We start from the raw sequence: 25572 nt of genomic DNA, 5'->3' as shown, positions 1-25572 counted from the left end.
TGAGGAGAGTGGGCTTCCTTGTCTTGTTCCTTATCTTAGAGGAAAAGCTTTCAGCTTCTTGCTGTTAAGTATGATGATGGCTGTGGGTTTATCATATATGGCCTTTATTATGTTGAGGTACTTGCCCTCTATATCCATTTTGTTGAGAGTTTTTATCATGAATGGATGTTGAATTTTGTCAAATGCCTTTTCATCATCTATGAAGATGATCATGTGGTTCTTGTCCTTCTTTTTTTGATGTGGTGGATGATGTTGATGGATTTTTGAATATTGTACCAACCTTGCATCCCTGGAATAAATTCCACTTGATCATGATGAATGAACCTTTTGATGTATTTTTGAATTCAATTTGCTAGTATTTTGTTAAGGATTTTTGCATCTATGTTCATCAGGGATATTGGTCTGTAAATTTCCTTTTTGTGGTGTCTTTGCCTGGTTTTGTTATTAGAGTGATGCTGGTCCCATAGAATGAGTTTGGGAGTATTCTCTCTTCTACTTTCTGGAAAAATTTAAGGAGGATGGGTATTAGGTCTTCAGTAAATGTTTGATAAAATTCAGCAGTGAAACCATCTGGTTCAGGAGTTTTGTTCTTAGGAAGTTTTTTGCTATCGATTCAATTTCATTGCTGGTAATTGGTCTGTTCAGATTTTCTGTTTCTTCCTTGGACAGCCTTTGAACGTTACATTTTTCTAAAAAGTTGTCCATTTCTTCTAGGTTATCCAGTTTGTTAGCATATAGATTTTCATAGTATTCTCTAATAATTCTTTGTATTTCTGTAGTGTCTCCTTTCTCATTTCTCATTTTGTTTATTGCATAGACCCTCTTTTTTCTTGATAAGTCTGGCTGGGGGTTTATTTATTTTGTTTATTTTCTCAAAGAACCAGCTCCTGCTTTGAGTGATTATTTCTATTGTTTTATTCTTCTTGATTTTATTTATTTCTGCTCTAATCTTTATTATGTCCCTCCTTCTAGTGACTTTAGGCCTCATTTGTTCTTCTTTTTCTAGTTTCATTAATTGTGAGTTTAGACTGTTCATATGGGATTGTTCTTCTTTCCTGAGGTAGTCCTGTATTGCAATATACTTCCTTCTTAGCATGGCCTTTGTGTGTCCCACAGATTTTGTGGTGTTGAATTATTGTTGTCATCTGTCTACATATATTGCTTGATCTCTGTTTTTATTTGGTTATTGATCCACTGATTAATTAGGAGCATGTTATGAAGCCTCCATGTGTTTATGGGCCTTTTGTTTTCTTTGTGTAATTTATTTATAGTTTCACACCTTTGTGGTCTGAGAAAATGGTTAGTACAATTTCAACCTTTTTGGATTTACTGAGGCTCTTTCTGTGGCCTAGTATATGATATGTTCTTGAAAATGTTCCATGTGCACTTGAGAAGAATGTGTATCCTGCTGCTTCTGGGTGGAGTGTTTGTAGATATATGTTAGGTCCATCTGTTCTAATGTGCTGCCTCTGTGTCCTTACTTATTTTCTGTCTGGTTGATCTGTCCTTTAGAGTGAGTGAAGTGTTGAAGTCTCCTAAAATGAATGCATTGCATTCAATTTCCCCCTTTAATTCTGTTAGTATTTGGTTTACATTTGTAGGTGATCCTGTGTTGGGTGCATTGATATTTATAATAGTTAATCCTCTTGTTGGACTGACCCCTTTATCATTAAGTAATGTCCTTTTTTGTCTCTTGTGATTTTCTTTGTTTTGAAGTTTATTTTGTCTGATACAAGTACTGCAACTCCTGCTTTTTTTCTACCTATTTGTTGCATGAAATATCTTTTTCCATCCCTTTGCTTTTAGTCTGTGTATGTCTTTGGGCTTGAAGTGAGTCTCTTATAGGCAGCATATAGATGGGTCTTGTTTTTTTATCCATTCCATGACTTTTGATTGGTGCATTCAGACCATTTACATTTAGGATGATTATTGATAGGTATGTACTTATTGCCATTGCAGGCTTTAGATTCGTGGTTATCAAAGGTTCAAGGGTAACTTCCTTACTATCCAACAGTCTAATTTAACTCAGTATGCTATTACAAACAGAATCTAAAGGTACTTTTTTTCCTCTTCCTCCATTCTTTATTTATTAGTTGCCATATTCTCTACTGTTTGTCTGATCCTTGACTGACTTTGGGGGTAGGTGATTAGATTTTGCATCTGCTTAGTAATTAATTTTTCTACTTTCCTTACTGTGGTTTTATTTCCTCTGGTGACAGCTATTTAGCCTTAGGAACACTTCCATCTATAACAGTCCCTCCAAAATATACTGTAGAGATGGTTTTTGGGAGGTAAATCCTCTCAGCTTTTGCTTATCTGGAAATTGTTTAATACCTCTTTCAAATTTAAATGATAATCTTGCCAGGTAGGGTATTATTGGTTCAAGGCCCTTCTGCTGCATTGCATTAAATATATCATGCCACTCCCTTTGGGCCTTTAAGGTTTCTTTTGAGAAGTCTGATGATAGCCTGATGGGTTTTCCTTTAAAGGTGATCTTTTTTCTCTCTCTGGTGCTTTTAATACTCTATCCTTATCCTTGATCTTTATCATTTTAATTACTATATGTCTTGGTGTTGTCTTCCTTGAGTCCCTTGCATTTGGAGATCTGTGCACCTCCATGACCTGAGAGACTACTTCCCCAGAGTGGGGAAGTTTTCAGATATTACCTCAAAGACACTTTCCATCCCTTTTTCTCTCTCTTATTCTTCTGGTACCCCTATAATGCAAATATTGTTCCATTTGGATTTATCACACAGTTCTCTCAATATTCTTTCATTTCTAGAGAACCTTTTTTCTCTTTGTGCCTTAGCTTCTTTGTATTCCTCTTCTCTAATTTCTGTTTCATTTATCATCTCCTCTATTTCATCTAATCTGCTTTCAAATCCCTCTACTGTATGTTTCATTTCAGATACTATATTCTTTAATGATTGAATCTTATTCCTGAAGTCTTCCCTGAGTTCTTGAATATTTTTCTGTGCCACTGTGGCATTTTTATGATTTTTATTTTGAAATCTCTTTCAGGATAATTGATGATTTCAGTTTCAACTGGCCCTCTTTCTGGTTGTGGGATTTTGGTTTGAACAAGCTTCCTTTGATGTTTTATAGTTGTATGTGGTGCCCTCTAATTCCCAGAAACTCTACTCTCTGGAACTGCTAAGCCCCTGGAGCAATGGCAGGGGTTGTAGGAAAGCAGCATTGGTGTCTATTGGGAGGAAAGAGCTGTTTTTTGCTTCTCGGCTGCAGTGCCTATCTCCACTGTCAGGGCCAGTGGGCCAATCACACAGGTATAAGCCTCTATGCTTTGCACTTTTAGCTGCCATTGGTGAGGCCTACCTCTGGCTTGCCTGGTGCAATGGCAAGGGTAGCCATTTTTCCAGCTGGTGCCAGCTCAGAGAAAGGTGCAGCAGGCCACTTATCACAGTGGGTACCTTGGAGCTGCATAGCCTGCCAGGGGGATGGAGCACCTGAAGCTCCTGAAAGTTCCCAACCTGCTGTGAGGAGTGCACCTGAACAATTTTGTCTACCTGTCCTTTCTCCTGAGCAGCAAGTTCTGTGCAATCTTTGCGCCTTAGCAGCCCTCTCACTGTTAGGAAGTCTCTTAGACTGCCCACCTTTATTTTGTTCCTGAGTGGCCAGATGTGGATCCCTGTTTTCCGCAAGTGGCTGGAATCTCAGTCTCTCCAAGTATGCTGCCTGTCTTAGCTTTCCAAGCCCACTAATCTCCAGAGCACCTTGCAATGTAGGTTTGTGCTCCCAGAGCAGATCTCTTGGGCTGGGTGTTCAACAGTCCTAGGCTTCCACCCCCTCCCCACTCCATTTCTTTTTCTCCCTCTGGTGAGCTGGGGTGGGGGAAGGGCTTGAGTCCCACCCCATCATGACTTTGATATGTTATCCTGTTCCGTGATGTCTATTCTTTTCTCCAAGTGTATGCAGTCTGGCACAGCCTTCTTTCCTCTTGCATTTGGAGATACGAACTAATCCTCTTTCAGGATTAGTTGTATTAACTATTTTTTCATATTATAAGTGGTTTTGGGAGGAGGATTCTGTCTCACCTGTCACGTGGCCCTCTTTAATCCTTAAGACCTCATGGCTATTTTTTATGGCAACAACTCTCTTACTTAGGGTGTGTATTTACCCTACCTTGTGATATTTCTTGCTACATCCTCCTATATTTGTTTCTCTTCTTATTTGAACCCTTGATTAAGAAAGTTTTTAATGTGGGTCCTTATTTGGCAAATATTCTGAGGCCTGTGTGTCTGAGAATATTTTATGCCTCTACATTTGAATGTCATCTCAACAGTTTGTCAAAATCTAGGTGATAAAAATTATAGACAGCTTTGGTAGTATTACAAGCATGTGTATCCTAATTTTCAGAAGATCTCACTCTTTTAAATACCTAAAACCTACTAACAAGACACAACTAAATACATAGATTTTCTCTGGGCTTCTTATCAATCAGTAAGTGCCCCACTTATTTTATGGTTTGAAATTTGAATAAAAACTGCCATAACTGTTAGGATGTGCTTCTGGCAGAAACATCACAGTAAGTAAAAGAATAGTCAAAAAAGCTTCCTGATAGGGGAAGTATGAGACTGTACAAGCCTCAGGAAAACAAGGCCATCTGGATCCCTCAGCAATGGCCACACTCTGATGCACAGCCAAGTTGCAAAACCTGGCAGGACTATCTGGTTGGAGCAAGGTGGAGGGATGGGAAATGGGGGGCATCCTGACAGTTTCAGGGTGGGTAACAGACCTGGTCAGAGTGTCAGGCAGATATCACATTATCCCTGGATTTGGGCCTGAGAAACAATGTATAGGGAGGTGGAGGAATGGAAAGGAGATGGAGGAATTTGGGAACACCTTTCCTGATTTTTGTGATACATCAGCTGGCACCTGTTGACACACTCGTGGGTTCTGAGAAAGGTCTCTTGTAACTTGGAATAACTAGTTGCAGTTTAGGAACAGTTGGGATGGGACTAAAGAAGGGGGCAGGAATTGAAAAATATTTATGAGATTGAAAGTCTTAATACAGAGCTGTTTATATCCTATTATATGTCCGTTGGAATGAAATGGTTAATGCCCCTGATGTTCTATAGAAGAGAAAGAGCAGGGGAAGAAAAATCCCACCAGCATTATCTTTTGTAAAGAAAGAGATATTTGATTGTACTAGAGTTAGTATGATATTGAAAACAATTGAAAATGATGTTTGCCTGCAGTACCAAGCAACTAATTGTGCCCTTAAAAATAGAGGAATGAAAGAGAACAAATATGCTTCCTTGTCATTTCCAATTTCAGTTTCATAAATTTATTTTGGGTCCTAAAATAGTGTCAGAATATAGATTTTGATCCATTTTCATTACAACCTGGGGGCCATGCAATGAAAAAAAGGGAATGAATGGGTATAGTTAATCCCTTTAGGGAAGTGGTTTTCTAGTTGAGAAAGAAGCAACTCTAGATGAAAAATGTGAGTAAACACAGGAATGTGGTATTTGTTTTCAAAACAGGCTGGACATGTTGTAGATGGAAAAAAATTCCACTATACTGTCTTTAAGAATGTGGTCTTTGAGGAAGGGAATTTTAACATGCCCCAAGTAAACATGCCTCTTGGGATGAGAGAGGAAAGGCCAAGAATAAAAAAAAGTATAGTTGGGGAAATTTCAGCTGTATCTCAAAAGACCGACTACAAAGATTAGAGCAGAAAACTCCTGTTTTCTTACTTGTATTAGACTTAGTGATACTTAGAATCTAATATGATGATGTTGTTCATGAGCACTGAACAGTGAGTTTTCTGTGGGTTTATAAAACAATGAACATGCTCCAAATTCCAGCTGAGTTTATGATAATACTCAGGGCATATACAAAGGGTTGTTGTGAAACTTAATAGTGTTTTCAAGGAGCAAGTGTCCCAGACAGGAACTGATTTTAATAAGCATCTCAGGCTAGGATCTATGGAGAGTTCATTTTTACCAGAGCTATAGGCCTAACTTCCACCACAGTCATGACTCAGGCAGGAGATTCCAAAAAAGAAGAACTTTTTTTGTGACAGTATCATTTGCCAATCAATAGATGTTTGCTTAGATATCACTGGCTCATTGGCTTATCCAAGTAGAAGACGATGTGGAACTCATCTATTTAAGATTCAGATTTTAAGGGGAGGAAACTGAGACCCAGAGACAGAGTGATGTCCCCAGGCCACACTAACTTGTAAACCTTTGGGCATCACCAAAAAGACATGTCGCACTTTTAAGTTCTTAAAGTAAATATTTAAGCTACTGATGTCCTGTAAGTTAAAAAATATATATCTTAGTGCAATGCAGATGATATCTTTAAGACATATGGATGGGGGTGGCATGTTTCCACCTGTCCTTGAAGGCAGCCATCCCCTTATCTCACATACCAGGAGCTGCCCTCATTAAGGAAAAACTTGGAGCACTGCCCATGTTTTGCTCCAAGACACAGAATCTTGAGCCATAGAATCGACCACATGGTGTTTGGCCCACAGCTGTTGGGATGTGACAGGCCCTGTCTCCCAGCAGCTTGCAGTCTTCCTGGGGAATGAGACAATGTCCTATTTAACAGTCTTATCCATTTAATGAGCATTTTCAAGGGCCTAAGCAGAGTTGATGCGCACAAAATCCTGCGTGGCGATTCCTGAGACGCTGCTGACGTTCACTCTCTCACCGTTTTTGCCCATCTGCTCTGAATATGCTCCTTATTGGCCCATCAGCCTACCTGTGAGGGGTTTCTTTTCAGCTGCTGCACACAGGTGGACTCTCCACACCCTTCACCTCACAGGAGACGTCCTTTAGATTTCAGCCTCCTGGGAAGCGATTCCTTCATCCTTCTAGACTAGGTCAGATTTTTGACCCCTCACAACACTCTGAATTTTTGCTTCCTAATGCATTACTTTGTGTGTGCTTCTATCTAGTCCTGATTATATAATTAACATCTGTCTCTCCCACCACCGTGTGGTCTTCACAGACACAGGGCGATGTCTGTGCAGAGCGTCTGGTACACCAGCTGGTACTTAATTAAAAAGGTCTGTGGTAAATGATGTCATTATACAACTGCAGTACAACTTAATTGATTAGGACATTTTGAATATAGTTCATCTCGGTTGTGAATAGATAAATATTTGAAAAACATAAATTTTATCAGTTCATACACAATGTTGGCGATGGCCTCACTACTCCACCTGTGATAACATTCTTATCAGCTGAGAGCCCCTTAGAAATGCGGAACCTCAGGCTCTTCTCCAGACCTGCTGTGTCAGAATCTGAAATTTCCAAGAATTCCCCAGGTACTTCCTGTGCACTGGATGTTGTAAGGCAGGGATTACTAACTCAAATGCTTTGTTTGGCCAAGCAGATCCCCTAAATGAGAGAAGCAAACTAGATATCCATGTATCAGCATGATATACGTCACTTATAACCCTTGCCTTTTTAGAAGGATGATGGGGACTGTGTGGATATGGAGAGTTTAGCTTTATCTAAAAGGGCAGGCTGCTGGACACATTCAGATGGTTTCAGGCTGGTGTTCCAAGCCCTTTAAACAGTCCAAGAGAAACAAGAAATACAAACCTGCATGTAGAACCTGTGGACTCGAACACTGAACTGACAATGAAATTCAGTTCTTTCTCAAGCAAAAAATAGCAAGGACAAGCAGAACACACCTGGGTGATAGTTCTAGCTCAAAGGTCTCTAGTTCACAAAGTTTCATTTACATGAGTCTTTTAGGAATGCAGTAAACCCGTCCTGATTCTTCACTAATTCAGAATTCTTTGATTTTGCAAGTCAGAACTCCCTCTTGCTTTTCTCTAATCATTTCATTCATTCTTTCTTCATTAATTTGTTTGCTCAGTACTCATTGTGTACTCTGTGCTGAGGGGCCCTGTGCCGGGTGCAGAAGACCTAAAGATGAGGCTTACAGCCCCATGGTGACATTATACTTGAGACACATGGTATTTTATGTAGGTATTGCTACAATAATTTGTCATGTTTATTTTTTAGAAATGTTCTTAAGAAGATTACACTGCTTGAGTAGATCACAAATCTAGGTGGGGAGACAGAAGTAGAAGGTACAGTTTATGGCAGACAGATGGAGTTAAAGGGAGTTTACAAGAGGTTGTGGTAGCAACTGCCACTTGCTAGTTCTAGACCTTGAATAAGCAATCCCAAAGAACTGAATTCTGAGTAGCCTTAGTACCCTGGGTGATTTTAAAAACGTTGCTTGTAACACTTCCTCAGCTTTATAATTTCTGGCGGACAAGAAAAAGAAAATCTACTTCTTCTTCATGCAGGAGGGAGAGGTGTTTCACAAAAGCCAGAGTTTGAATTCCATTTCTCAGGTGGATAAAAGACTTAATTAAGTGATTTACCACATTTTGCATATTTTCTTTTCTTCTAGTTGTAGGGTTCTCATTTCTCCAATTGGTTCAAGGGAATTTTATCTGTCTTTGTTAGAGAAGTTCCCGTTACCTCTGGAGAAGCAGTGCCATTCATGAGAAAGCCCACACTGGTAACAAACACTTTATAAGGCTTTATATTAGTTTGGTGGCAGCTCTGATCAAGAGTGTAATAAAAATCAACTGAAGATTTTATTCAAATACCACTTGTTGATTACCCCACAGTGTGGGTGAGCCAAGGTCTAATTAATCTGTTGACACAATATCTAGGATTGGAGTTTCGATCTAGGATAAAAGTATCTTTTGTCTCATTTCACTTGCACTTTCTATTTTATTGATCCTTCTAGGTTGAATAATGCTCTGATGATAAAATTAGTAACTTCTCAGAGTTGTCTTTCTTTTTAACAGCATAATAGTAATTTGTTCTCCAGGACACTTGCCAGCAAATAAATAGGCTTGGATGATTCTGTGCTTCAGTGTTCACCTATTCTTTGCAGAGCAAGCGGTTCACCTACGTAGAATTTGTTTTAATGTTTTAGTTTCATTGTTTCCATTTCTACTGTGAGAGGATTTTCACATTTTCATTGCCCTCCCCACCTGGCATCTCTAGCCCTCATGCATTACAAAACCTCTCTCTAATTTAGTTTCCCAATGTTTCTTCCCTAGTCAACAAAATATCAACATGTCTACCTGACATTTCTTCACTCATCCTAGGGAGCAGAGGGCCCTACGGTCACCCAGAAAACTTGTCTTCTACTCTACACTCTAAGGCAATGCTTAATTTAAACCTTTTTTATTCTGTCTCTGATTACTTAAATATCTTCTAGTCCCCTCCATCCATATTTTGCATATCGGCCATAGTGACAGTTTGGAACTGAAAATGTGATGACACATGCCCCTTTCTGGTTTAAAGTAGTTCAGTGACTTCTCACTGCCTGGGCAGTGAAGCCTAGACTCCTCATCTGACAGGGGCTCCATTGTATTGTGTCTCCTGCATGGCCTTATATAGGTGCACCCCAGCCACTCCTGCACTCCTTTTGATCTCTGAATGGGACACTCTTGATTTTAGTATGTGGCTTTTCCTTTTGCAAAGTGGCACACACCACTGGCTTCCCCTGTCTCCCCATCTCCCATTTCCTGAGCATCTTCCCAATGGCATAATTACATTTCACACTTGGCTTTGAGGCAGTCTCTGGAGACGGTCACCCTGGACTCCAGTCATGGTGCTGCCACTTGCTAGTTCTAGACCTTGAATAAGTTACCCTGCTTCTCAGTGTTTTACTGTCATCATCTGTGAAACAGGGTAATATTAGTGCTCACCTCACTTTGTTGTGAAAACCAATTATGCAAATACATGTAATAAATTTGTTATGCGAGTGCATAAATTATTATGACTAAATCCATTAACTTTTACAAGATAATATCACATTTTATATTTTTAGTCAACTTAGGGATAATAAAAAGGGAAACCTACTGTGATAAAAAGAAGTCATAAATAGAAGAAAGCATTCCAAAGCCAAATATAAATGATTTGGGAATTACCAATTAATTAGCATTTTCTTTTGTTGATTAGGATAATTAACACAAAGTGTTTGAAATTCAAGATTGCAATGAAATGGATTTCAGTGAATAGTTATATTGGAAAATTGCACAATTATTCAATTTTCCAATATCAATTGAATAATTTACTGGGAATTATCCAACATTTTCAAATTTCAGGATATTCATCCTACACTACTGTAGATTAGGAGAATGGAAGTTTGATATTGTAGAAATTCTGATGATTCATATAATCACCACACTGCTTAGCTTAGGTGTGCTAAAGGTTCTGCTATCTCCAGGACCAATTACCCAGGTCTGAGTTTGAAATGGTACCATAGGGTTGAGTCTTAAGCCAGGCTCAGGATCTCAGGAGACCCTGATAAACAGGAGAAAGTTAAGAACTTTTAGCTGATTTCTGGAATGCTATTTATGTCTCTAGTTGGCTCTGGGGCCAGATCATGCTTCTATTTAAAGCAGTGGTCTCAGGCAGCTGGGAGTCCCGACGTTATGATACCCAGAGGATTTCACCATTGGGAACAGAGTGTAATGGCTAGGATTTCGTGAAGCCATAGCTTTGAATAAAAGCAGACTCCATTCTTAAAAATCTTCTGGAACAGAGGGAAGCATGAGGAAATGTAAAGCAGGACCTCCTTGACCTCCCCTGTCCCCTAGTGTTGGTGTCCTTCTGGGACCAAATTGCTGGGCTCCTTTGAATTGCCCTGGAGAATTAGGAGCTAGTCACTGTTTCACTGATTTATTGACCAAATCAGGGTCCTATTAGGAACAAAAGGGGGCCAGTTGTTCCCATAGCTCTGATTTAGCCAACATAATAGCAGAAACAAGGAATGTCCTTGACAAACCAGTTACTGTGTTACCCTAAAGTTGGAGCGAGGAGATATGGTGGGGTCAAAAAGGGGTGAACAGATTTATTACAAATGATAGCCCTTCCCTTCTCTCTGTGTTTTTGTGTGTCCCTCTGCCTCTTTTCCTTGCACTATCTATGACTGTTTTCTATTTCAACAGCTTTAAGTGTACATATAGTGCTGAGAAGACCGAAGCTATAATAAAAATTCCTACATAAGAAAAAGAACTCCCCTCCTGTTAAAGTGCCTCTGTGTTATAAACTACATTCTAATAGCATCATCCAGTTAGACCGCAATGTTTATGAAGTCCCTGCGTATTGAGTTTATTAATATTTACAAAAATGTACAGCGCTTTACATTCCAAGTAAGCATTCACTCTCTATGGACACATCGGCATTTTCTGTGGGTCTGAGCAGTTCTCTTCTCGCTTTAGAGCTTTTCAATTTGAGGCCTATTGTGAGTGCTGAAACAAATATAACTGGATTTCCTCTCTATGAAATCTGTCAGTGTGTTTTAATAATTCATTCATTCAATAAACATTTAACAACTGTCTGTGCTATACACCAAGCACTGTTAAGAGTTTATGTAGGACACAAAGATAAGTAAGATGTGGACTTAGCTCAAGTACTTACCATCTACTAATTTTTTTTCTATGTTAAGAATATCTTCCTTTGTTTTTAATAACAACTAAAAAATGAAATCAAAGGTTTACACTTGGTAGAATCTACTGTGATCAGCAATAATATGCTTAGGACATTGCTTACTTATCTATTTTAAGGATTTTAAACATTTATTTCTCCTTACTTCTACCCCTGATCACATCCTGGGCATCTTTTCTGTGAAGCTGAGTCATCCAATGGTGGCTATTCCTGAACATGAAACCTTTGAATCCAAAGAGGTAAATGAAAGGTACACTTAGAGATCTAGTTATCCATGTCCCTGTGATCCTAGGCTGTAGAAATAAAGCAATCTTTTTTAAAAATTCATAAAATCATGCTGTTTTTTAAAAGAAAGAACTAACTCACCCATTCTGTGTTGTTCAGAAGCAACTGATAGTCGAGTAAGTAAATTCTTGATGCTCTTCAGTGTGGAAGGTGGGAGAAGAGGTCCCCGTGTTTGCAAGGTCCCCATTACAAACCAATTCGTTCTCTCCCGAGTATCTGTAGTTTTTCTCTTTGGAGTCGTATGTGAAACCACTGCTGTCTCCTTTCTCTGGAGGGGCAAAGGATGTCCCATAATACTTATGGTGGGCCTTCTGAGTCAGTCCCAGCATCTCATGGTAGGTCAGTTTCAGCTCATTGGAGGATATCTGCTTAGCTCTCTGAGCACTCCCTCAACCCCCAAGTGAATTTTGCACATGGCAGGTAACATACAGGCAAAAACATAGCAGTTAAAACATAGCTTCTCAATGTCATGCAAATGTTTAGCCACTTTCACAGTTTGAGCTGACAAAAAATAGATTTCAAAAATCCTTTTTATTTTTTATAAATGATATAAAAAACCAAGAAAATATTCTGTAAAAACTGTTTAAATTTTGTGTTAAGAGCAAGCGTATATAATAAGGATAAGCTGAAATAACATTTTCTTCTATATCCTCTCAGACATGAAATGGTAAATGTGTGAAAAAAAGTGATTTTTAGGGGATTTATCTTTTAAAGGGAATAAATGAGCTCATGAATTCATTTTAGGTATCCTCACAAATGAGGCATCCTCAATTTTGCAGCCTCTAAGTTTAGGAAAAATAAGCATAATACAAAAGAGAAGTGGGAATAACAAAATTCCAAATAAAATCTAAATTTTCTCAAAGCCTTTTTTCCACAACATAGAGCATATTATTTACTTCTCATACACTGACATCCCTGTTTCTGCACATTTAAAACTTCCGTCATACAAGACCATATAGCTCTCTGCTGTAACATTAGTCGTTAAAATAAATATGAATGTGTGTTATGAACAGGTGTGGATTTCTATCCCTGACCATATTTCTGGTTATTTTTAAATAGGATTATTGGTTCAATGAGTATGGACATATGGAAGACTTTTCATACATATAGCCAAATTGTAATCCTGAAAAATTATAGTCATTTATCCTACCAGGTCTCATTATGTATGTGTTATATATAGTGTTTCCATGTATTCTTGCCAGTGATGAGAATTATCGTAATTGCCAAGTTATTGAGAACTGTATGTTAGAAAGTGTTATGCCTTTTATATGCCTTATTTTACTTAATCTTCACAAAACTAAGCTAGGTACAATTATTCCCATTTTATAGATGAGGAAACTGAGGCTGAAGGAAATCAGCCTAAAGCCAGACAGCTGGCAAGTGTCTACACAGTAAGGAACTGAATCCATATCTGACTGCCTGGACCCTGTGCTCTTAAGGCCTCTACTATACTCTGTCCAGCTCTTTGTCTAAAACTATCTAAACATTTGTCTCTATGCTATCAAATTCTTTCTCCCTTTTAAAGTATTTTAAATTATTTTAGAATAACTTTAAAATATTTGACAGTTTACTTTAGTCTATTTTGTTTTTGTATTATGCATTCAACTACTAGTATGGTAATGTTTTTCTTATTGAGTTGTAAACTCCCTTTATATATTAAAGATATTAACTCTGTCTATTGTGCTAGCCTTTTCAGTGTGATGGTGGCAAATTGAAAAGTTGGAGAAATGTATTATCCAAAAATAGGATTGTTGAATAGATTTTATACATTTCAGATGAATGCAAAAAATAAGCCAAATGTTTTTCTTTCAAACACACTTCTGGCTCAAATTCACAGAGACTGTATCTACACAAAAAGAGTGTTTCTACCCAACAATAGAAAATCAGTTGGTTATTTAAATAACAAAAGCATCCAGTTCAGATAATAAATGTTGAATTGTGAACTTCTGAATGTTAGGTTTGGAATATATGAAAAACACCATAAAAGAAACTGAAGTTGAAAATTTGTGATAGATAGGGAGTAATTATTATCATTAAAAGAAATGTAAATAATTAAAAGGCCATTTTATGCTTCCAGTCTGTTGGATTTTATGTCTTAGTAAAATTGGCACATTTTAGAGCAGTTTAACAATTTTTTACTTCTCCTCATGACATGTGGTCAGACTATAATATTGACCTACTTTCCCCAAATCCTCCCTTTGTTATTTATTTACCTGCAAAGCACCAACCAAGCAAAATATATTTTTATAAAGCAAACCTATTCTTATGACTATATAGCCTGAAGATTAAACCATTCCAGTTATGAACCCAGTGCGAATAAAGAATTATGGAAGAACCCTTGCCTGGATCCCAGAATTTCCCCCTTGGTTTTTCTTGCTTCTCCTGAAGATAGCAGTTTCTTTCTTACTGCCAGAGTCCCATCTTTTGTATGCAATCATGCTATTGTAGAAATACTGGTTTGTAAAAATGAGCTCGTAATTCATTAAAAAAAAATAAATCTCAGATTTATCTGATTTGACTTGCTCATCATTTTTATTAGTCATCCAACTTATAAAATACATTTAAAGAGAACTAAAAGTCAAAACAACAATTCAATTTATCATCTAGTTCAGTTGCACACACCTTTGGCTGAACATTAGAATCTCCTAAGAGTTTCAAAAAGCCCAGGTAGTGGGGTTCTGCTCCAGGCAAATCAAATCAAGACGATCCGGAGGTGGGCAAAGGAACTGAATGTTGATTCAAACGTACAACCAAGAGTTGAAATCTTCAAGTTCTAGCTTTCTTTGGAAGTCTAGGAAAGCCAGTCAAATCAGTTATTCAATTTTGGAAACAGAAATTTGAAAGTAAAAGCTGGAGAATCATAAAAAAAAATTTGTTTCAGGGAGTGCTTTGACTTAATAAAAATTTGGGTCACATAATCCTGTCCAATGTCACAAAGATTTAACATGTGCTTTAACCTGTGGCAGATTAATTTTGAGAGATCTGTTGAGACTCCCTGTAATTTCCTTAGTAATATCTAATTCTTTATTTCTGTTTGTTTTTTGATATTCCACATAAGGTCTAGAAAATACTTAGGGTGTGTCTGGGCATACCATTTGGTGCAGGCTGAGTCTGTAGGCTAGTACATTTCAAAGAATTGTTTGATTTAGCATTTTATATGGCACTTAAAAAAATACTTGGCTGTTGATGAACCCTCATACAAGCTAGTGAGATCCCTAAACAATCCATTTGACCATTGTAGCCATCTGGCTGATCAATTTTCAAAGGTCACTTTTATAGATTTCAATTGTCCACACCAATGCAGTAATCTCCAGCTAACTGTAACTGTATGTATATATATATATATATATATATAGCTCCATCAACTTTAGAACAAACTCCCTGCCTGAGATAAATGATTTCTGAGAAGACTTAGAAGAAGTTAAACTCTAGTAACAGCAATTATTTTTTATTGTATTCATCATGTCTTGTGAATTCATCAACTCTGATCCACAACTAGTCTATAACCCACTTCTCTTTCTACAGGTTTAATTAGGAAAGTCATCCTGGGGAATGACGTATAAACAGACTTGTCACCCTTCACATTACCTGCTACATGCAGCCCCAGGTCCACTGCATTTTTAGCATGAGGGTCAGTTGATTTCTGAAAATATGATTAGATGCATTTGATTCTGAATTTTCAGATACACTTGTTATGAACACAACTTGAGAGCTAATCAGTCACTAGCTGCTCATAAAACACATACTAGGCAAATTCTTCTCCTTTCTTATTCCTTTTCTTTGCTGATATTTGTAAAGCAGTTAAGAGTTGGCAAGATAACAATTCTGCTAGCAAGGTGACTATGATTGATCTGCTGTTGATGTGTATATGAGCTTTTGGTGTTCATTTTATTTTGAATCCTAACCTCCATTGATGTCTAAAGTTCTAATTTTACGGGACAAGCATCTCATTTCTTTATCTTTATTCTCCAGATGAGAACATGGAAAAGAGAAAATAAGTGATTTGTTCGTAGAAGGCAGTCTCATTTTCTGGGTTAGTTCAGGGTAAAAATGAAATTATCAAGAGGAATAGGCCCACTGTAGTCCCTCCAGGCAATTTCCCATAAACATTATTTCTCAAAATCAAGTTTTGATAAATCTTGGATTGCAGAGTTCAAGGTTGCAATCTCAGGCAGTAACTTGAAATCTGGAAATTATTAACTGCTGATTGAAAAATTGGAAGATTCATATACTTTGATAGATAACTATCTAAAGGGCCAGGGTATATTTGTCTAATAAAGACACTTCATGTGAACACCAGGATGGATAGCCACCTTGCCCAGGTATCCAAGTAAGCAAGGAAATAATAAAATAAAGGACATTCCTGCCACAAGATTTGGCAGCAGTGGGCCCATCAAAATGACTTTATTGTGTTGTAAGCCTCCATCCTGTGTTGGGGAAACACAATTTAAAAAAATCTTCCTCCCAACTCAGTTCTTTTCACAAAGATAGTAGAGAGAGAAAATAATTTATTATTGAGTAAGCATTAAACCAGAAGGTGATGTGCACCACAGACAATAACTAAGCGGTTGCAGAGGGAGGAAGAAGTCTTACCCTTCATATGGACAGGCAGGTACGACTCATAATGTAGACGTTCCCAAGATTAACCATAATTTAGCTCATCCTCAAGGAAGAGAACTTGACAATAACATTTATTACACACAGTTTATCCTAAATCACCGATGATTGGGGTGACTGTGTGTATCAGGTAATTGGCTTTACACAAAGGAAAAACAAACTCATATCTTTATGATAGGATGTAGTTTTACAACTTGAAACTAAATATCAGCTAAACTTGGGCACCTACCCTCCCTCCAAAACTAGAATAGTGTCCTATCTCACTTGGATGTTTACATGGTTCTCAAATCTTTGAGAAAGAGTTCCTGGTCTTAAAGCTGAAAAAATGCCAATCTAGTTTTTGAAAGGACTTTACACATTGCAAAGAGGAAAATATTATTACAATGACAAGTTTGCTAAAGTAAATGTTCTAAGAACAAGGGAGAGAAATCTCTTCCCTGATTTTCAGCAAGGGGAATTAAGCCTCTTATTTCTAATTTCTAATTTCTAATTTCTATTTCTTGTTTCTAATTTGCCCTGGCTGACAAGGGGCAGAACTGAAATTTGAGTTTTGTTCTGAAGTATACAATAAGAAGAAAGAAGTACCTTTTATTTTTCTTTTCTAGGGACTCAGTTGAATCTACTATAGGAAAAGTGAGGGTCTGATAATTTTGTGATCTCTCCTTCCAAGTCACCTCAATAGATTAATGTTGGAGTTTGTACTGCGGTGAGTTATGGTAAATATGAGCAGAAGTCAGGAGCTAGAAGGACTTACATTCCTCTGTGTGTTAGTTTCTCAAGATAAACAAGCACAATAAGATCAGGGTTAATAACTATTTGGAGTTCAGGTCCATAACACTTGCTTTCTCTATTTATCATGAGACCTTTAGAAGACTTTAATTAATAAACATTTTATAGCTTCTGTTATGGATAATAAATTATGATACTAGATTTTGTGTCTTTTCAGCAAAGTTAGTAGTTAGGTAAATGTCCAAAATACAGTTAAAATCTTTCGGAAAAAAATGAATATACAGCTATTAATAATTTTATGATATACATTTTCTGGAAGTGGCTTTTTGTTCCGCATATGTGCAGTCTGATTTCATGTTTACACGAAACCATTTACAGATCATTTGCTTTCAATTGGCAGAGAAGAGTATACATAAATGGTTTTGTATTAAAAGGGAATGAAAAATCAATTTACACAGCACATTCTGAGGAAAAGTGCTTTCTTATAACATTGGCTTAAAGTTTCACAACACTGCATCACTTATTACTCAAAGTTAAGTCTAAATTTAAAAAAATGGGGATTTGACTGCCTTTAAATTTATGATTTTCTAAATGTCTTAAGTTCTTATTTATATTTGCTTGTAAGTGTGTTGTTCAACTAGCAATACAATAAAATACTGGGCCTTAACTGCCAGGGTGCTCATCAGAAAATAAAGACTTCTTTATTTTTCATTAATGATCTTGATCTTTCTTAAATGTTAACCTTTGTTTATCTCAAGTTATTTAGTTCTCTGCCTACACTGAGATTGGCAAAGGAAAGTAAAAGCTTCATAAAAATATCTAAAATCATGACTCTGCCTGCCATAACATAACACATTCTTTCAAACCAGTGGCTTATGGGGCTAACCATTACTTTGATCTGCCGGTGGATCCCGGAAGGGCTGAGAAATACTGCCGAGTTGGCCAGCATGGCCTCAGAGCACGAACTACACCTCTTCCTCTGCGACCTGATTTAATTGTTCATATAATTATAAAGTCTTATATTTGAAAGAGAATTTAGAGGGCATTTAGTCCAATACTTTATTTAATGTTATAATCCAGTCTACAGGTATATATAAATATATCTTCTGCTTAACCCCTTCTGGTGACAGTTTATCATTTATAAGCCAGACACAATGTGTGTTTTAATATGGCTGAGATGCACTTAATGGTTATGCTAACAACAAAAACAAATAGAAAACATTGAACAAACTCGAGTTTAATTTCAAGTACTGTGGCCTTCGGCATAATATTTACTCTTTTTGAGCCTCACTTTCATTCTCTGTAAAATGAGATCAAAGGATTAGGTGAAGATCTGCATTAATGCACATAAAGTGCTTCACGTATAAAATGCATCTTACTTAATAAGTGCTATCTAAATAATAATGATTTCTTTAAATCTCTTGTAGTATTAGCTACCAAATGTTGGCATTTTGAGGGGAATCAAATAAATGATAGTTTTTATTTTTTAAAAAGGAAAGGCGGAGACGACATAATTTAGTCATTTGTTCTTTTCATTCTGAAGCGTTAGAGAATCCCAGACGTGAAAGCTACAGCTCACTTCATGATTTGCTATGGCCGAGCAAATCTGTGCCACAAGGAGCTACCCCCTTGCTTTGGCGGCTTTTTCTCTACCTCCTCCTTCTAGTCTAACAAATGCACTTTTTCCTGAACAATGCAAAATGTAATCATGTTTCACAATCCTGCTCAACCTTGGCCGTGTTACACCCAGGTTTCCTGTCTGCTTTATTTACCCTTTGCATATAAGCCACGTTCCACCCTCGCCAGCTCTAAGCCACAGCTCTCTCAGACCACTGCTTCTTTACCTATGATGCAGCCCAGGACAAAGCAGGGAGATTTGCCTCCAGAACAGCAAGGGGACGCGTGATTCCCCACCAGCCATTTTGGAGCGCTCCATTGCCTCCATGAATTGATGCCTGGAAATGCAAAGTTATGATTATTTCTTTTCTCTGGTGTCCTTCCATCGCATTGTTCTATCAGAGTAACATTTTAGAACTCAATTTCTTTTCTGCCTTCACCTCTGATAATTTCTTTTCTTTCTTAGCTTGTGTAATCTGCTCATACCCCTCTGCATTCAACTAAGTTTACCTTGTCTGTTCCAGACAGTCTAACCCTATCACATAGGAACCCAGAGATTGATGGGTAAAGGAAATACTGGACTCATTCCTATACCACACAGCAATGTTATAAAGCCAGTCAAACCAAACATGAAAAAAGGCAAGAGGTTCATTTGCTTCTCTGCCCTTTATAATATTCCGTTTAGCAAAAGCTGACACTTAATCCAACCGCAGTTCACCCTAGTTGGAGAGAGTACCTTTAGGGAATGATGCGTTCAATGTTAAAGGAAACGGGGAAAGCAGAAACCAAGTGATTGAAGGGTGAGAGCTGGGAGTGACAAGGCCATGTGGTTCCACGCCGCTGCACGGGTCCCTCACGCCCTCATAGCCCTCCAGGGAGGCCAGAACTGCTGAGCTCTCCAGAGATCAGAGTCTGATGTGAGGGTTCGGCTGCGTGTCTTTAGTATGCCATTTAATTGTGTAACAAGAAAACAGCTCCTGAGAGCAAAAAAAAAGAAAACTTTTCTTACTAGAAACCATTTTTTATATGAGCTGCTATGCCCAAATGTTAATGTATAAATGTTGGAGCACATTTTAAAAAGTTATTTATCTCCATCAACCTGACTACTGTTTTCTCTTATTTTACAGCAATGAAGTTGGAGCAGAAGCTGAAAACACAGGCCGCGCTGAAGGGATTTGGGATGCTGGTGCTAATCACTTGCTAGATAGGACTCCTTTTTCAGTATGCGTGCTCGCTTTAGGAACTACAGTGCAGAAGGGGAGCTAAAGAAACGTTCCTGCAGGCAGATAACACCACAGTCTCTACTAACACCCAGCACGGGAGAGATTGAACTGCCGCTTCTCACGCCGCTGTTGGAGCCTTTAATGCCTTCTATTAAGCTGACAGCAATACTAACGCGCCCCTATATTTAACAGCCAAATAAAGAAGAATCATGGGTGAACAGAAGAATGGTTGTGACTGTTTTTCAACACCAGTCTTATTTAATGCATACATTACTTACTGAATCAGGTTTTCTTCCCGTTTTGCTTCACTTATTTTTTTTTTTTTTACATATAAAGAAAAAGAAGAATTAAAAAAAAATGAGCTCCTGCCTGTTTTCAGGGGATGTTAATATTGAGGGGGAGAACTCGAACGTGAGAAAGTTGGTATTTCCCATAACACACACAGTGTTCGTGCTCTGGGCTCTGTGCTGCCAGGACAGACTGTGTGCACAGGGGTGGGGGCGGGGGGGGGGTGAGCAGCAGGGGAGGGCAGTTCAGTGTCATGGAGCGTCGTGCGCCTGGACTCTCTCTGACATACTGTGTCTCTGCTTGTTGCCACGTGGTTCTTGTGGGGCTTCTTCAGAATCAGTTCGTACTCCGGGGAGCAGCAAAGGCCGCAGAGCAAGCCTGCACTGTGATGACAGCCGTGGGGCGCCCCCCTCCGGGACACCCAGTGCCCACCCTACCGGTGTGGTCAGTTTCTGTCCCAGTTGCTGTCCCCAGCAGTCTGCCCACTCTTCTCTAAGTGGTTTTCTTTTTCTAGCCTCTGCCCAGCTGGGAAGCCTACAGCGATACACGTTAATGAAGAAACCGTGGCGAGGAAGGACAGGGAGCCCCCGGTATCAGAGCAGGTTCTGTACTGGCTACTTTACTTACCCCTGGCAAAGTGCCCACGTTCCCCGGGAGCCAGCCCTGTGCGAGCCACAGACCTCAGACGGCTGCTTCGTCACCCCGTCATCCTGCCCGGGGCAACGCCGGGAGAGTCGTCTCCACCGGAGCGGGGCCCCGTCGTTCCCCACTAGCCTGTTCGGGATGCTCCACTGTCAGTCATCTGTTGGCGCCTGGAAACCTCCCCTATCAGTGAATGAGAAACAGGAGAGCTTCAGCTAAGATCGCTGCTCCTCTCTCCTCCCCCCAAAAAACTACTTCTCCATCAACCTGCTTAACTGTGTGTGGCATCACTTTACATCATTCATAGTAATCTCCAGTGGTCACCCTGCTGGTAGCATGTGCCAGGCCCCACACCCAGGGCTTCATATGAATTTAAGTCACCCCTCACAATGAGCCTGTGAGGCAGGTGATATTATTATTCACAGTTTATGTTTGTGGGAACAGGAATCAAAAGTTTAAGTCAAGCTAGTAAGTGGCAGAGGCAGAATTCAAATCTAAACAGCCTGATTCTAAGACCAGCCATTTTTCAATCATTCATTCATTCATTCATTCATTCATTCATTCATTTTTTTTATCTTGAGTTGCTCAAACTCCCTGGTTCATGGAAGATTACTATTTTAAGTTTGAGCAAAGCCTCTCTCCTATATATTTGTTGATTGGATAATTGATTAATTATCTTTTATAACAATTTCCACCTTCCCTTCCCCTGCTATAGATAGGTACACATTCTTATGTGTCATTAATGTATGTTTTTACTTGTATCTTTTGAAGATGTGTATTTTTGTCTGCATATATGTTTAAGAAATGTAAATGGTATTGCTCATATGTTTATTTTGATCTTCACTCAGCACTATGGTTTTGAAGTTCTATTCACATTGCTCTGCAAATGTCTACTGGGATTTTTTCCTTACAGCCCCATGGTGTGCCTTCATCACATTTTTCCCACCCTCCTGCCCTGTGGTGGCCCCTCAGGCTGCTTCACTCCCAGAAGTGGTTGCAGTGCACACCGTGGCATGAGCCTCCTTGTAGGTCTATGTGAATGTTTCTCTGGAATATATACCCAGGATTACAATTCATTGTAAATGTGCACATACTTAATTTGATTCTAAATCCTCCCAGATGACTGCTCTCTAGCGTGGATATCCCCATTTTTACCCCACCAGCAATGGATTTGGGCTCTTAAGTCCCTGGGTTCTTCTCTACCTTTGAAGGGCTGAGCTTTGAAACATTAGGCTATACTATCATGAAAGGCACCTTCAAGATGGGAGATTGGTTTGAACATGGTGTCCTATGCATCCTGAATTTTCCAGTTCTCAAGACTTTATCCCTATTTCTTGTCATGAGTCAGGTATCGACTTCACTTCATTGCTGAAATATTTGAACCTGGAGGGTTATTGGACTGAGTCACCAAAGTATGAATGATGAATCTCATGTGAGGTCTTTTGCTTTTCCTACTGCATTATTTATACCAAAACAAGCTGCTGCATCTGAATGTCCCAGTGTAAACTATTTGTTTGGTTTATCAGCAATAATCAGTCTTACGAGCATGAATAAAAGAGGGACCAGAGTTGGTTGTGGGGAGAACATGGAGTACTATATGCTTTTCTGATTGGTCAGTAATAGCGCTTATGCCAGGAGTGGTTTAGGAGCACAGTGGGTATTTGTCAGGCGGAAGGGTGTGGGAACAGTTATATGGACTAGAGAGATACTGAGGTTGTGTCTTTATGTTTTCCCCCAGAAGCAGCTTCTGAGACAAAGATTTAGTGTGAATAGTTTCTTTGGGAGATGATCACAGGGAACACCGAAGAGGGGCTGAGGAAGTGAGCTAAGGAAGGGAAAAAACCGGAATCCATTGTAAAGCCAGTTACTGCAATGGACAATGAGCTCATTCCCACTGGGGAGTTCTAGGATACAAGGTGGGACATGTCTCAGAGTTCATTCAACTTACAGGAAAGGAGGCTGGGTAGTTATTTTAAAGCTTGACTATCAAACTTTGCAAAGCTGTGACTTCTGTCTTTGTAAAGCTTTCTTTTTTCTTTTCTTTTTTGACTTTCATTATGCATATCCAGTAGGGCCCATTCTTTTCTTGTGGTATTTTAATTTGGAAAAAATGGGAAGTCTATTCAATATTCTTCTTTGTAATACAGTGTGAGAAGAAAGTTAATTGAAAGCTCAGGTAATAAAGAAATATTATCAGAATTTTATTTATGGATAAGCAGAAAATTCTGCAATTAGGACTGGGAACAAAAAATCTTTAACTGCCAGGATTGCCATGTTTGAAACAACCTTTATTTATTAGAAATTAAATCAGTGGTGTGAGAGGATAACTTGGTTTGTAAGAAGGAAAGATTGCTTTGCTTAGCACAAGCTGAGAGGCCTTAGAAGAATCAAATAGCAACTAGGAAATATTACTCAATTTGTTTAAGATATTTATTGTATTTTGGAGACTTGTGTGTATTTCTGTGGTATGTTTTAAAATTAAACATTATATTCCTCTCATGTTTTAGAACATACTGTTCTCAACTTACTTGAACAGATAACAATTTTTCTTTATTTTATGCTTTAATGAGCACAATTTAATTCTTATAAGGGTTTCTAATGGATTTATTTGGAATTGTTTAGCATCAGTTAAACATCTGAATCCAGATTTTTCCTGACTGGAAACTCTGGGAATACATTAAAAAAAAAAAATAACTGTGCAACAGACAGAGCAAACTTAGTAAATCATGTAAAAGAAAAAAAAATTTTCCAGGAGGCTACAGATGGTGACTCGAAATACTGAACAGAATCTCTAAAATAAGAACAGTGGAAGATTCAACTTAAAAAGAAAAAAAAAATTCCTGTGGACTGTTTAGCCAAGAATATGCTTTACGGTACTACTAGTAAAGAGACAGAAAGTGGGGATGGTAATGGAATGGGACTGGAAAAGACTTAGGAGGCATTTTTAAATACATTGTATTTAAATAAATACAAATTAATTGAATTAATTCACTCAAGAGTTTAAGAATTCCAGTGATTTGCCAACTCTGTTTTTGGTTCACAGTTCAGTCTTTTTTTTTTTAATTTTTAAAATCAATATTAGTTGTTAGATAACAATTATAGAAATCATGGAGAAATTAAGGATAGCAGCATAAGCTTTTTTCCTGATGAACAAAGTATATGGAAGACTTTTTCCTTGAGTCATTGAAGATTAGACAAAGAAGTAGATTTTGAAGGTTGTCTGGTCATGCTCCGAACTTTCTTAAGTTTGTGTTCAGTTATCAAACATTAGATAGGATCAACAGGATTTGGGAAAGTACACACTAAGAATTCAAGCTCTTATTAATTATTGTATTGTGGGTTAGTGATCCTAGGGGAGAATTTCTTTCCCAGCATTTCCCTTTGTATGAAACTGATGACTTTTCCTAAGAGGGAGAAAATTAAAATGTGTATGTTTCCCTCCAACTTTCCAGTCCTATTACTAATCACAGAATTCACTTGCAGAAAAAAAGCTGAATCTCTAAACAGAAATATGTGGAACTGTTTGAGGAATTTTTGATCAAGGACCTGCCCTGAATGAGGATGAATGGGAGTTTGAGACCATCACATCTCCAATGTTTCTATAAATAAAAGTTAAAAATCATAGTTCCATTTGGCTTTATCTTCTCCCAGAGAAGCACCCCCCTCCAATTTAATTTATCATGTTGATAAAACAATGAAAATGCATGTGAAATACATTAAAGCAACATTTAGCTCAGAGAAGCATATTTTTATAGTATTAGAATATCTTAAATTGAAAATATTTATTTTTAAGGTTTTGATCTTGTCTAGAGAAGGTTTCATCTTTGACACACACATAGACACATGCACACAGTTACTAAGACTGCGTTTATTGGGAACATGGATGTTGAGATGTGCCGTGTTCATGCAGGAAAGAAAATGGAGCAGTCCTAGGTGAAGACTTTCAAGATAAACAGGCTGTGACATCTTGGGTACTTATTAGTCTACCTTTATGAGGCTCAGTATTTTTTATCTGCAAACTATCTATCAGTCTAGATTTTCCATTTCTTTTTTCCTTCCAACTAAAATAATTATGTGAATTTATTACTCAGTTTTAGGAAATTTGAGTTTACATCCTGAAATTGAGGATCAGAATAATTTGGGGTACATGGGACTTGTTTCAGCCCTGTGGGTCTCTCACAGTCCTAGCTATCCATTTCAGAGTGACCAAGACCACTTGTATTGGAATGATTGAGGGTGCTTTTTAAAACCATTATCTTCTGGTCCTTTCCCATACCTACTGAATCAGGATATATAAAGTAGCGCCTGGAAATCTGCTTTTTAAGTAAGGTCTCTGGGTAATTGTGCAGAGAGACTTTTGATAACCACAGTGTTTTTACATCAATCAAGGGTGGATAATGCAATTAAACTGAATACAGTTAAGCTAAATATATGTTAGCAATAATAAGTGATCTAGAACTGGCAATATATTGCTGACTTTTGCAGAAGAGGAAAGGACTCACATTTATTTGGTTGAAAGCATTCACAATTTAGAATGGATCTCAAGTCAAATATATAGGACAGAAAATTGGGATGATTAAAGGAACAGTTTATATTCTTTATTTTCTTTGCCTTCTATATGTCAGTTGAGACTAGGGGATAAAAGAGCTAGCATCTATTATAAACTCCTGAAAAGCCCAATCATCTACATATATTAACCTCAG

At 38.1% G+C, this 25572-nt stretch overlaps 1 protein-coding gene across 25 annotated transcripts in view; it reads left to right on the top strand.

The window, feature by feature from the left end:
- Positions 1 to 20284, top strand: part of MLIP (muscular LMNA interacting protein) — a 253253-nt gene extending 232969 nt beyond the window's left edge. For 4 of the 25 annotated variants that reach the window (XM_073225208.1, XM_073225204.1, XM_073225203.1 and 1 more), the window contains 2 exons: positions 11654 to 11718; positions 19844 to 20284. In XM_073225208.1, coding sequence (XP_073081309.1) covers positions 11654 to 11718; positions 19844 to 19982 — 204 coding nt within the window. In that variant the 3' untranslated portion in view covers positions 19983 to 20284. Of the gene's footprint in view, positions 1 to 10969; positions 11610 to 11653; positions 11719 to 19843 lie in introns of those variants that run through there. The other 21 variants (XM_073225209.1, XM_073225210.1, XM_073225192.1 and 18 more) reach the window with 11 other exon arrangements.
- The last annotated feature ends 5288 nt before the right edge of the window (positions 20285 to 25572 follow it).

The sequence above is a fragment of the Manis javanica genome, chromosome 16, assembly GCF_040802235.1.
Source record: "Manis javanica isolate MJ-LG chromosome 16, MJ_LKY, whole genome shotgun sequence".
Lineage (NCBI taxonomy): Eukaryota > Metazoa > Chordata > Mammalia > Pholidota > Manidae > Manis > Manis javanica.
The sequence above is the reverse complement of the archived record's forward strand: the minus strand, read 5'-3'. Positions and strand labels throughout refer to the sequence as shown.